Source organism: Aulonocara stuartgranti (assembly GCF_965226115.1).
Source record: "Aulonocara stuartgranti genome assembly, chromosome: 23".
Lineage (NCBI taxonomy): Eukaryota > Metazoa > Chordata > Actinopteri > Cichliformes > Cichlidae > Aulonocara > Aulonocara stuartgranti.
The window spans coordinates 1,106,042-1,120,000 of record NC_138958.1 but is presented as its reverse complement, the minus strand read 5'-3'; the positions used below and the strand labels follow the sequence as shown (position 1 = coordinate 1,120,000).

General features: G+C 46.3%; 1 protein-coding gene across 2 annotated transcripts in view; it reads left to right on the top strand.

Moving 5' to 3' along the window:
- Nucleotides 1-13,959, top strand: part of insrb (insulin receptor b) — a 73,271-nt gene that overhangs the window by 15,395 nt on the left and 43,917 nt on the right. Inside the window, exons 1-2 of one of the 2 annotated variants that reach the window (XM_082523370.1) lie at nucleotides 1,222-1,387; nucleotides 5,663-6,211. In XM_082523370.1, coding sequence (XP_082379496.1) covers nucleotides 1,375-1,387; nucleotides 5,663-6,211 — 562 coding nt within the window. In that variant the 5' untranslated portion in view covers nucleotides 1,222-1,374. Of the gene's footprint in view, nucleotides 1-1,221; nucleotides 1,388-5,662; nucleotides 6,212-13,959 lie in introns of those variants that run through there. The other variant, XM_082523369.1, reaches the window with a different exon arrangement.

Here is a 13,959-nt window from a genome sequence, read left to right as displayed (position 1 = left end):
TCAGTTTGAGAACGACTGATTTAGGGTGACAGTTAATCACAGAGCGCACTTTTTCACACTTATTAAAACAGTCTGTGCTGATTTAAAGCTGTCAGAGTTTACTGTGATTCAGCACAGGTCATATGTTGTCCTCCATAACTTATATATTGAGTTATACATTTGGTGTTTAGCTAAAGAAAAATCAGGTTTTTTGTATTGAGGCAGGATTGTGGTGTGTTTGGCGTTGATCCAGGATCAGCACTGACCAGTCATGTTGCTGTGGTGTCGTAGGTCTGCGCTGTATCAAGTTAGGTTTGTTGTTAGCCAAACTTGGCTCACTCATCACAGCATTAGCTATTAGCTGGGCTCATGCTAACTGAATAGTCACACGTCATTGGTTGGTTGCGACGGACCTCTGAAGCTGTTCCTAGATAATCCTCTGCTTCTTCCTGATGCTCCCAAACTATCATTAAAGCAACAGAAACCACCGACTAAACTGCAACAGTTTATTCACTTTGATAAGCCTCATAACTGTTCAAGCAACAAGAGGACAAACTTTTCTGATTCACCATTTAATCTCCTTTTAAAGACTCTAACGCTCCAACTTCACTTAAAATCCAAGCTTCTCTCTGCTCCTTCTGTTTGTTTGACCCCCCCCCCCCAATATACCTCCCTCCTCCTCTTCATTCCTGCTGCCAAATTAAGTGTCAAACAGACAAGGCAGGCGGGTGGATGGCCCACATGTCTCCTATAGAGGTCTGCAGTGTGGTACAGAACATTTCAGCCAGCGCTCTGTTATCCCCCCACCCCCTGTTTATTAGTGGCTGATTGGGTTGTTATTGTAATTATGAGATGCTGTACGTGTAGTGAGGGCACTGGGCTGTTCCCTGGTGGGTGGTCCTCTGTGTCGGTGTGGGCTGTAGAGGGATCACGGTCATTGTCCCACCTGCATTCGTTTTATTGGGTTTTATTTGTTGTGTTCTTTAACACCAGAAGCGTCCAAATGTTAAATGAAAATGTGGATTTATTGAACCTGTTGAATCCTTTTATTTATACTTTAAATAGAAATAAATATTTAAATATTTTAAAACCTTTGTGATGTTTTTATGTGTTGTAGATGAACTTGGGTAGGGCTCTCGTGCGCGCGTGTGTGTGCGTGTTAGGGCTGCGTCGACTATCAAAATCGTCGACGACTGATTTAATAGTCGACGCATCGTTTGAAGCTTTGTAAGATCACAAAAGACGCAGGAATAAGCAGCAGGATTTAAGAGTGTAATAACGGACAAACAGAAGATGGCAGCACTGCATGTACAAGGATGCCAGCTGCCGTTAAACCCCGAAGAAGAAGAAGCTGTGTCCCAGAATTCATAGCGCAGCCCAGCTCAGTTTCCAACAATGGCGGCAGCTAGTTAGTTTTAATATTACTTATTATTCTTTCTGGGTCACAAAATAAACGTTTAACATATTTTCAGGCGAGAATGTAGCTGTGTAAACCTCAAATATCTGCTCAGTTTATCAGGACACCGCATATTTTCAAAAGCGCTCCGACGTTTTCGGAGACGTGTTACCCACTAGCTCGATAGCTAGCCGGGGGCTAGGCTAACTAGAGCCGTGAGAACACCGGACTCCGGCAAATCTTTTTCAAACCCACCGCCGTCTTTCGCTACTCAGGTTAAACATGACATATGAGTCACTTAGATAACTTAAAAATGTTATTGTTTGGCTTTTTTTTAGTATTTTATTTGTTCCTGAGTAAATCGGTTTGGCTGAGATTAAAGTTATAGTTTTTACACAGCTGAATAAACGTCAAGCAGACAGCTGATCATCAGAAGTGTGAGATGCTCCAGAATTTACTCCGGTGTCCTGTTATATTTTAGATAGCAAGGAGTTTATTAAACTTCACCGAAACAATCTGCAAATGTCATTAAAATTTAATAAACTATCATCTTGTCTTTATTTTTAGTTAGCACCGTAAACACTTAAAGCTGTAAGCTAATGATAGTTATATAAGAGCAGATGCTGCTGGTGCAATAAGCTGTATGTCCAATGGATGCATGATCTGAATAGTCGACTAATCGCAAAAATAGTCGACTATCAAAATAATGGTTTGTGGCAGCCCTAGTGTGTGCATGTGCGTGTGCACATAGCGGCTCTTCATTCATGCATGTGATCACCAACCGACCTGTGGGTCCCTTACGTCACTCTGCGTTCCTGTCTGGGCTCAGGTTACACTTTCAGCCCCCCAGCTTCCCTCCCACCGTTTTTCTGCCCCCCCCTTTTCACCCCTTGTTTTTTTTCCATGCGACCCTCTTTTCTTCTAGCCACGCCCCTCCTCTCCCTGCTGGCTCACTCCTGGATCTCCTTGCTACCAAACCTGGGAGGAGAAGACTGCAGACACAGGGGCTCTAACAACCAGCCCCAGACTGCTGTTCCTCTCTCTTGTCCCCCCCCCAGCATTCACTCCTGTCAGTTGAAAGCAAGACTCCATTTTGCAGTAGAGGCTCTGTGCACGTCCATGTGCTGCTTGCCCTCGTGGCCCTCTAACATTTCTTTGTGTCAGTGAAGCTTGCCGTCATCATGCCGGGCGACCAGAAAGGCCTCACTGCCTCTCACGTATTTCTTACCTGTGCTGTTTATAAAGAGAGCCCTCCATGTGTAAGGGGCTCGAGTCCTCTTGGTGTGACTTGAAGATAACTTTGGGCAGCGGTGAGTTGCACCCTGGCCCCTGTGCAGTTGTGTAACAGTTTGTTATGTTGTTGTGTTTCACAATAGGTATCCGGTTAGTGCTGCAGGCTGACAGCGAGCGGGTGACCTGTGTTCGATGTGTCCGTGAGATAAGGCAGGAGGGGCAGAGAGAGGTGTAAGGTTGCTGTTATCACTGCGACTTACAGCAACCGCCGCACGGCCGAGGAAGTAGCCTGTCTTGGTGTTTTGCGATGCAGGTTGCGCCGAGGCGTGGTCAAGGCACACCGGTTCGCTGATTGAGTTACTGTTGTTGTTTCAAACTCGAGTGTTATCTGATGAGTTGCTTAACAGTTAAATTGGATTTATTGACTACTTTTATGAGTTGTTTTTGGCTGCCGGCTGCCGGCTCGCCGCAGGGGGAAGTACAAAGTTGAGCTGGTGGAGGCTGCGTCCACACAAATGTGGGTACATGCAGCTGCACAGTTTGTGTTGTTCTCTGAGCTTGTTGTGCGTCTTCTCACTGGAAGCAATCTCAGCACTGAGCTAAAGACAGTGAAGGATGTGATTCATAGGTGAAGCACAAATGTGCGTACTGGCCAGTGGATACGTGGAGATGAATTATTTAATGTTACAGATTCTATTTTGCTTTTACTTGTTTCTTTTAAAGCTCGACACGTGTTCTTTCTCTGCTGCTGCACTGACGTTTGTCTTACTCGAGTCTCGCCTGGAAGAAAGGATATTTTTCTGCACTTCTCTGAAGGAGTTACTGCAAACAAGCGTAACGCCACTGCAGATATGGCATCAGATATTTTTACTCTTCAGTCTTTATGTTTTCGGAGGAAGGGAAGTGTGTTCCTGTGATTACAAGTACAAGTTTAACTCGACCTGCAGCGTGAATCTGTAGTAAACGTGGTTCAGTAGTTTACTGGTTTTATAGGCGGCTCTGTGTTATAAGCAGCCACTTTGTTGATGTGTGATTCTGGTCGTAGGTTGAACCTGAATTGTTGACATGTTTTTCATGCTAACCATTAACCAAATGGTGAGTTAATGGTTAGCTCTCACCTGGGGAAATGGCGTGCTCAGGTGAGAAGTCGGTTTCCAATCAATGTACTGCAATAAATCTTCCCTATTTTGGGATTCAGGGTTCAGTGTTATTGACGTCTTTTTTTTAAATGGTGTGTGCATGTGCGTGCGTTGCGAGGAGGGTTCATGCATTTAGCTGCACGGAGCTCTGAGCCTGACGAGCGACTGAGAGCAGCGTGGTGCGCACAAGCTCGAGCCTGGCTGTGGGACTCACGTTCTCCTAAAGGAAAAGTCTAACCGAAACATTAACAGAGTGAATAATTAGCATGAATTATTACGAGCTTCCTTCATTCTGAGTACAGGGAAGAGTTTTTTGTGCTTTCTTTTTTTCTGTCACTAAAGTGTTTAAAGGATTTTTCATCGTCTGTCAGACGGCTGCCTTTGAATCAGCCGGTGCTGTTTATGTCCACCACCATCTGTTTTTAGGCCGTGATGGCTGCTGTTATGGCTGATACAGTCCATGCATAGTTAAATCGAGGGAGCAAATTAGGATTTTATGTCTCACAACTACAGAGTTTAATGGGCGTGCTCGTGAAATGTAAATGGGTGTGGCAACAGGGCAGAATCTGCGGTCAGCCGCCGTCCTCTGTGTCACCGTGTGACCCAGTAAATCACATCTCTTCCACTTTATACAGCAAGTCTGTTCATGTGAACTAAACACCTGCTCTGGTGGAGAAACATCCACGCTCTGTGCTTATTCCTGGCATTTGTGCTGCAGGCAGTTCAAAGAAACAGGACGTTTAAGGAGAACTGGCTGTGTTTATGAGGCTGGGGTGTAAATATGATGCTATATGGATGGCAAAGCTTTCTTTCCAGTAAATGTGTGCGAGCTGGTTTCTGTCGTGTGACAGCTGTTGGTTTGGATCCGCAGGTTTGCAAATGGCAGTGTTGTTGTTTTTGTGGCCGCTTTGCCGACCTGGAGTTCGAAACCTGCTTTGTCACGTCAACAACAGAAATACTGTTTTCATCGTTACACCTGTCTTGCACAATCAGAACGACGAAGTGTTTCTTCCTCCTGTAATTTGCCTTTAATGTGTTATTATGTGGAGCGAGAAACTCTCTGCACATCTCTCCCAAAGTTACTGTGTGCTGATGAATTCTCCACTCCTCTGATGCGTGCGCGGATGCGTTTGTCTAAACGTAAGCTTGTGTCTGCACCAGCTGAAGAGTGGATCGTTTCTGTTAACCTCGTGGCTGCTGCGCTCGATCAAACGCTGCTGTACAATAATACTGCTATAGCCGATGAGACTGTGTGTGTGTGTGTGTGTGTGTGTGTGTGTGTGTGTGTGTGTGTGTGTGTGTGTGTGTGTGTCAGAGAGAGAAAGGCAATTGCGGAGAGTCTGGTTTTCGGACTTGAGCGGCCGCTTCGTGAATGTCTTTCTTCACCTTGATGCAGGTCGGCGCTGGTTTTGTGGCTGAAACTGGGAGAAAGAAGTTTGTACTGATGTTCACATCCAGTTGTTGTAATGCAGCTGCAAACTGAGGCCCTTTTGTCTGTTCAGCCTGCCACAGTCGGGCTAATTGATGTGAATTAAAGCCAAAGCAACATTTTCCAAATGAACAGCTCTCTGAAGGATGCAGATGTCCTGCGGACAGGTTTTCATCGTCGCCGTGACGACGGGGATGAATGTTATAGGCAAATATTGTGCTGCATTCACCTGACCTGTGCAGCACCCTCGCTTCAGTCACAAACACAGCATTTCCGGTATAAAGTCACAAATGAGCCGCTGCGTGCTGCAATGTGTGAGAAACGACATCCATGGAAAATTTTCAGTCATCTGTGAAAACTGATTGTTCTGTATCAGAAGTACATTTGAACATTTCTGATTAAAAGAAGATTAATCAAGAAGTAATGAGCTTATATTAATTGAAACGTGCTTGTTTCTTATGCGCTTCCCTCTGTCTGTCCTTTCAGTCTGCTCGAGCAAGGACATCCGGAATAACGTGACCAACCTCCAGTCGTTGGAGAACTGCACCATCATCGAGGGCCACCTAAAAATCCTGCTCATGTTTAAGACCAGGACGGAGGACTTCCGCGGCCTGAGCTACCCGAAACTGCGAGTGGTGACGGACTACGTGCTGCTGTTCAGGGTCTACGGCCTCGAGACGCTCAGCGATCTGTTCCCCAACCTGACGGTGATCCGCGGCAACAACCTCTTCTTCAACTACGCTTTCGTGCTTTACGAGATGCTGCAGATGAAGGAGATGGGCCTGTACAGCCTCATGAACATCACCCGGGGCGCCGTGAGGATCGAGAAGAATCCGGACCTGTGTTACCTGGCCACTCTGGACTGGTCCAAGATCCTGGACTCGGTGGAGGACAACTTCATCGTGGCCAATAAGAATGAGAGAGAGTGTGGAGACGTGTGTCCAGGCATAGCCCAAGGTCAGACCATCTGCCCTCAGAGCACCATCAACGGACACTTCAGGGGACGATGCTGGTCACAGACTCACTGCCAGAGAAGTAAGTGTTTGTGATCAGTCTTTAAACGTGCGCACACGATGATTCCTGCGTTCTTAGTGTGAGCAGCCAGGGGTCGTGGCCACGCCCTCTGATCAGCATTCGATGTGTGCAAGTGATCCGTAATTACAGGATCGGGATCTGCTCCGTGTGCGGAGGGACTCGAGTGAGATGCTGAGTCAGAAAACAGGAAACTCTAAAGCAGGCATTATGGGATGTAATGCCCTTTTAGAGCTGAGGTGAACGTTTGTTATAAAATTGTTTTGTTTTAATGTTTAGTAAAAAAGTAACAAAACCAAAAAAACATCTGTGGGTTTGCTCAGCGCTGCAGCCGCTCGCTCGTTCCTGCCATAAACACAGAGATCGTCCTCTATTGTAAGACTCGCTGAGAGGATGCTTATTATTTTGAAGGCGATTATAGCCTGTGTTGGTTTTTATTTTTTTAAACATTTTTCTTTTCTGTCTTGTGTCTGACGGACAGGCTAGCCTTCAAAGCGTGCCAGCCTCGGCCGTGTTTATACTCCAACATCGACCGCTGCAGCTGGCCTGTAGTCCCGCCTCCTCGATTGTCTGCCAGGTCTTACTGTCAGGAAAATAAGACAGGAAGTGCCTTTCTCCACGTCTCAGTCTTCCTCTCAAACATGATAGTTTGACTTGAGCAGATCGTTCACGACGCTGGATGTTTAAAAGGAATGGGACGTGGCTGCTATCAGTTTTATTTAAACTCACAGTGCAGCTTTTTACTGTGGCAAAGGTTTGAGATGATGATGTTGGCCTGTGCGCAAGTAATCCCAGAGCTGCCCTAACGGTGCTTTCCTGAATAAGCTGGAAGTCATAAATTCCGAGTTTCCAGTCAGAAATTTTGTGGAACGCCACTCTCAGCAGACCAGCGTCGTTCCAATCCAAGATGGCGGCGCTGAATCTAAACGAAATGAAAACTGTAAACTCTCTGACTCATTAAAGATGTCACGTGCACAGCAGCGAGCAGGTTTGGTCCATGAATGTGTTTTGTTGTTAGTGATGCCCGAATGGCTCCACCTCGCCAAGCGCCAAAAGGAATTCTGTTTCCTGGATTTTTTTGGGAGACGCTAACGTGACATCACTCCCGAACTCTGACATCCGAGTTTGGAGGTACATAAGTGCTGACACACAGATTTTTAAACAGCCTACCTGCTGTTCAAAAAGACGAAGGGCTGTCTCTAAAGGAGGAGGAGGAGGTACTCAAAATGTTGACCTGAGGGTCCAGGATGAAATAAATAAGGACTTTGTTTTTTTTATGCACTGTGAGTCATGTGATCAGTCCAGTAGAATCCATATTTACTGCACAGCTGATTAGGTTTACCCTGTATACTCTAAATAAAAGTCAAACAGCTGTGTCCATTAAAAACAGCACAGACAAAAAGCCCACTGACACGGACGTGAGCACATCTGTTGCGTCAGGGCGCAGGTCTGACGCTGCGCTCTGCCTAATGTGACCGACACCAGTTTAGTGAAGAGCTGGGTGTCAAAGCCGGAGCCATTTCTAGAATATGATGCAGTGCTGCCTGCAGTGCTGCCTGCAGCAGCGTGTGTGTCACACACAGGGCTGATACCTGAACGCTGATGTATGGCTGATATGCTGCTCTGCTCTAAACGAGAGCTACATCGCCACAGGCGTGTTTTCAGCCTACAGGAGCTGCAAACACGTGCTCGTCTGTTCTCTTAAATATTACAAGCCGACGTGCATCTGCAGCCGTAACGATAACAGCAGCGCAGTATCAGCAGTGCGTTTTGTATCCGTTCGATACTGATGCAGATGTGGCTGCAGATCCGCAGCGTGACGGAGAAACTAATGAGGGCTTCTGTGAATGAACGCTGGCAGTTTACGAACTTGGACATGTGCGAGCGTAGACACATGCACGGGTGCGGAGCAGAGGAACATTAGACGGGGCATTAAAGTTTATGTGTGAGTGGAAACTGTGGGGTTGTTTTTGTTGTGTTTTTATAGGGTTGCAGTGGCCTTAGGTAAGAGCCAGAGAGAGCCTGCATTCCTCTGATCTTACACTGCTGTGTGTGTGTGTGTGCCCCTAAATGACCTGTTCAAGCCGCATGTATGACCTCTGAGGTTCGTAGCCCAGTGCTGTTTGTGTGTTTCTGGTGTGCGTGTTTAGTTTGTTTGTTCGTATGTGCAGCTTCAGACGTGCAGCTCTGCTACAGTAGTTTCTCAGTCGGTTGCTTTCTGCACGAACAGTCTGTGTTTCCAGCTGATGCTCTGGAGTCCTGCAGCGATTGGCAGGTTTTCTGCACCTAGTTTCTACCTGCAGCTCCGTGCAGGACCCTGCGCTATAAAACATAAAGTCAGAGTAACCGTGTCTCTGCTGAGGGTTTTTAAGTAAAGACAAAAAAATCTCTGACAGTGCTCAAGTATGGGATTGGCAGGAAGACGAATGCAGCTCACAAACACACCTCCTGAAAGGAAACGGAAAGGGTGTCGGATCAGTGGTGTGTAGGCATGATGATAATCTGTGCACCCACATGTTTCACCCAAGATAAGTAAAGTGACGACGTACACGGACCTGCTTTGATTTGGAACTTTTTCATCTGAGCTTTGTTGATTTATTGAAACGTGCAAACTGTGTGAAAATGCAGTATTTTTTACACCACTTGAACTTTGTTAGACAAGCCTGTCGAATCCTGTTAGTAAAGATTTTTATTTTTAAACCTGCCATTTTTGCTTTCGTGCTCCAGTTTCCTCAGATTTTTTTTAAGGACACTTAAATGCTAAGATGTGCCCTACCTCAGATTCAGAATCGCACACGGTTGTTCTGTAGTTTCATTTTTGTGACAATATAATTTTAAAAAACGGTTCTTTGCTAAGTTTTCTGTTATGCGTGGACATGACACCGTTTCATGCCTCGAGTCGGGCGCCTTTCTGTGGTTAAACGATTCCGTGGAAAATGGTCAGGACTGGACTGAAAATGGGTAGAAAAGCTGAAAATGTCCAAAAGAAAATGTTGAAGGAGCTCCACGAGGCCCGGAGAACTACTCCTCAAGACCACCTTTAAAAAAAGAAATGACACGAAAGGGGCGACTCAAGACTTTTGCACAGAAGTGTAGAATAAATATCACTCGAAAGTGGTTTAAATTCCCCCAGAAAAGTCAGAAGAAAGCTGTTTGACTGAGAGGAGACACAGATATTCACAGGTGTCTGAGCTGAGTAAGGAAAAGGAGGTAAAGCGAGCGGAAACAAAGGAACAGTCAGCGACGAGCGAACGAGGGAACAGGAGCAAACAGTCGATCTCCTGTTTAGATAAGCTCTATCTGCTGCCGAGGCCTGGCACGCTGCGTTCAACCACACCAGCCTGCGCTCTGCTTGCACAACTCGCACACACAAAAACATCCACACAACCAGGAGGATGGAAAGCTTTTTGGGTCAAAGTTCACTCTGCCCACGCTTTGTTGTTTGCTGCCATTGTTTTCAGATACACGCAGCTAGTCACGGCTTCATCTCGTAGCGACAAACGGATTACCCGTGCCCCTTCGAGGCCACCGCAGGTTAAACCCGTAACGGTGCTTCTAAATGGATCCGACTGCGTCATCTGAAATGACCTTGTGGTCCTCCTGACCAGAGTCGAATTCAGGTTGGACATCGCCCAGCAGCGGTGCTTTCAACTTTGTGACACAGGCGTCTAAAAACCAGTAAAAAGCTGTGAGAGAAGCAGCTGCAGCACTGCACGCAGGTGTTTTCACTGGTAGTAAAACAGTGTAGAGGGGATTTTAGCGTGTCGCTGTAGGCATGTGTAAGCTGTACGCTTTGTTCTTTGCAAAAGGGGGAAAAAGCCAGTGTGAGGTTTCAGAGTTAACCAAGTTGGTGTCATTTTTCTGTTTGTGTGTGTTTATTGCCAGAGTGGTGTCCTGGCAACAGTGCACCAGGTATTTTTGTACTTAGAGACTTCAGAAGTTACTTTGCACATACAGATGAGAATGAGTACGAATGTTTGCTCATGTGTCACAGTGTTTCTTTTTAAAAAATGAGTGTGTTATATTGAATTCATGTGAAGTGTTTTGTGCACTGAGCATATGAGTGTCTGTGATGCTGTCTCAGCTGCAGCTCGTGGGCCTTTTCCTCTGATATTTCCATCAGTTTTACTTCTCATGCGATCAAATGAAGCCGGAGCGTCGGTCGGGACACGGTCCAGATCGGGGGGGCAAAATAAACAGAGCAAAGCAAACATGGCGGGGCCTTTCAAGTGTGGCTCCCAGGTACACGCACAAACACACACTCGAAAGCCACAAACACACTTTTGCCAAAGAGGTGAGCGGCCCAGTTACAGGCGGCTACAGAGAGACAGAAATGACGGTATTAAGGATGGAGGTGCTCAACCGAGCGCCGCTCGCCGGCCTTTGTGAAAGCGTCTCTGCCTGACTCTCCTCTCTGTCTCTCTCGATCCTTCTCAGCTGTTTTCAGTTGTTTCTAATGAAAGGTAAACGAAGGAGTTTTCCTGCAGCGGCTGTTTGTAATTAGCTATTAAAGTCAGTGACACGGAGACGACGTGGATACGAACACAAAGGGACCGAGTGTCAGTTCTGTTAAAAGCTTTAAGGGAACAAGGTGTGTGTGTTTTTTATCTATGTTTCAATGGTTTGTGTTGACACATGTAGAGTGTCAGTGGTGCATATCATTTCAGGTCATTATGGAGCTGTGCAGCAGAAAGCTGCTGCCCTGCTGGAGTATCAGTTTATAACCTTCCCGTGTGGATTCAATGCAAACTGTTACAACTCTTACGTGCGTTCAGATGCTTCGTTAAATCGGACGCGTCGCCGATCTGCGAAGCGACAACCTTTGCACATTTACTGAGTCACTGCTCTCAACACACAAGCCTCCATCTGGAGGAGGAGGCGAGTTGTTTGTCTTATATGCCTGCTGCGTTCCAGTCACCTGTCGAGCACGCACACACGCACACACACACACACACACACACGTTTGCTTTCCCTCTGTCAACAACAGTTGGGACGAGTGTACCACGAGGAGGGAAAAGAACAAATGTGTGGAGTAAATACCCGAAGGCCGTGTTTGTGTTAAAACTGTTTGGGAGATGCAACCAAATAATCAGTCAGGAGTCCCCCGGGCGACGTGAACTGTGACCCAGATGTTTTCTCCTCCTCTCCCTCACTGGAATTAGCTCGGCTGCCTGGAAGTGGTTAAATAAATAACTTGTACACAGTAAGACGAAGCAGAAAGTGGAGGATTTGCCTGCGCTTGTAACATACGGTGGTATTTGCGTAATGCGCTGTTTTATGCATCTTGCCGAGCTCTAAATGGTTAATCTCAAACGCCGAGAGTTTCTGAAGGTTTCATTTATTTGCTTCACAGAAGATTACAGCCAAATGTCCAGTTTTCTAGACGCTCTCTTTAGTCCTGAGTCCCGACTCGCTGCGACTCCAATGATTAAACCGAAGATGGTGTTTTGTTCATCGCCAACGATAGGACACAAATAACAACCAGTTCTCGATTAAAGCACGACTGAGGCCGTCCTGATAGTGAAACAAATCGGAGCGCTTCGCACGTGTTCTCGTTTTTCTCTCGTTTGTTGCCATAGAAACGGGAACGCTTCTCTCCGACGCTCTCTGTTTGCGATAGTTAAAGCTTCCCCGTCGTGGCTTGCATTACATCAGTACACGCACTCACTCGCTGTAGTGATGGATTACCATTAATATCTTATAAGGGACAAAGAGTGCAAGAGGCAACACTAAGAGAGGAGGAAGAGGGAAGCACAGAGACAGACAGATGGGAGAGGTAGCAGTCGAGCTCCTGCTTTCCTCCCCGGCAGCTTGCATCCTTGTTAACAAATCCAAATTAACTTTGATAAGCTGGCATCAGTTCTGTATGTGCATGTGCAAGTGTGTGTGTGTGTGTGTGCACACTTCCCTCAGCCTCCATTTGTGCGTTCATGAGTACAGAGTAGTGCTAGCTGAGCACCCTGGGGGATCAGGAAAACTCCTCCCTCTCCTCTCTCTGCTTGCTCATCAATGGACTTGGACTTCCACATCCTGCTACACACACACACACACACACACACACACACACACACTGTGTACTGGTACAATTCCCATAGACACATGCACAAAAAATACGTGGCTGCAGACTAAGCACACTGACACCGCTGCCCACGTCATGAGCCTGGCTGCTAGCAGAAATGGTAGTAGCTCATATAGTGAGGAGAGGGCGGGGCTTCTGAGGATACGAGCCTTCATGGCTACTGCTTTCTTGTTTTGTTTTTAAACTCACGTTTATCATTTGTTAAATCAGTGCAGCTGGAGACCAAGAAGGAACTTGACGTCATCTTTAAGGACAACAGTGGTTTATCCGCTTAATGTGTCACTCGAATGTGTTTCCCTGTGTAGGAAAGCCTGCTGGCAAGCAAACAGTTGTTGCAGCCTGCGCGTCTGAAGGGACTTCCTCATTACTTCCTGCCTTTGTCCTGAAGTACTTCCTACTGCTGTACAGCTCCGGGGAAAAGCTGGAGAATTGAAGGAAGGGTTATGTACTTGTGAGGGTGGTGGATGGAAAGGGAAGATCAGTCAAATGATCATAGCCCTGCAGAGAAATGCTGCATTTGCTGTGTTTTGGCCGATCAGGTGACAGCTGCTTCTAGCTCTGACATCAGAAACACATTTGTTAGTGAGTATTTTCTATTCTACGGTGGTCCTGAGGGGTCAAACGGCGAAAAAGGCTGCAAAAGCAAGCAGATGATGAATATATCACAAATACATAAGTAGGAAAAAAAACGCATCGAAAGCGTTTTTGGGGAGATGCTAACATGCTAACAGTAAACGTGTGTCTGCAGTATTTCATAAATCATCACTGAGACTTGTACCGATGAACCTTCAGCCTCTTCAGTGTGTTTTGGTCTTTGGGTTTATGTCATCTGGTCCGTCACGTTAATGTGCCCCCAGAAACACTTCTGTTGTGCTCTGTGAGATTTTCTTTTCCGTTGTGTTTTGTCTGCTTTTTGCAGCACTTTTCTCTGCTTGCAGTTTGACCTTTCAGGGCCACCATCCATCCCCTCGCTCTGAGTTTTCACATCACTGCTAAATGTTCTGCCTTTAAACCCCAAACAGGTTCGCAGAGCTGGTCCAGAAAATGAGGCCACCCTCCTGACATCCTCACACACCATGTCTTCGTTCCAAATATCTAAAACTCACGTTGGCCGTCATAAATAGAACCGTATAAATACTGGCAGCAGTAAAACTCGCCGTGTTCAACAGTAGCCCGCTGTCATAGAGTTGTCCCAACGTGCTGACAGGTGACAAATATAACCGCAGTACATTGTAACAATTAACATGGCGCTGACATTTCCTTCTGCTCAGTGGAGGCTGCTTTGACCTTTAACCTTAAATGTATTGGTACTAAATGATTGCTGAAACCAACTTTGTTCTGTTTTCATGCATTAGCGGTTTGCTTTTGATGCAACTTTGGAAAATTCTGATTGCAACGACCATGAGAGACGACTTTATTCATATTTATGTCTGAAGGACTTTTGTCCTTCTTTTACATTTTCCAGTCATGACGCAGCAGACATGTCAGGCTCATCTTTGGGTTTTGGACAGAAGTGTACATTTGCTCAGTGTCAGTGAAACAGAGCTGAGGACAGAAACCAGGGTGACAGCAGTAAAGCACATGACAGGCTGCCCTGGTTGAAAAGAAATACATTTAGCGTTACTGCACCGACAAGACAAACGTGGTCATTTTGTTCTGCACTGCTTGGATA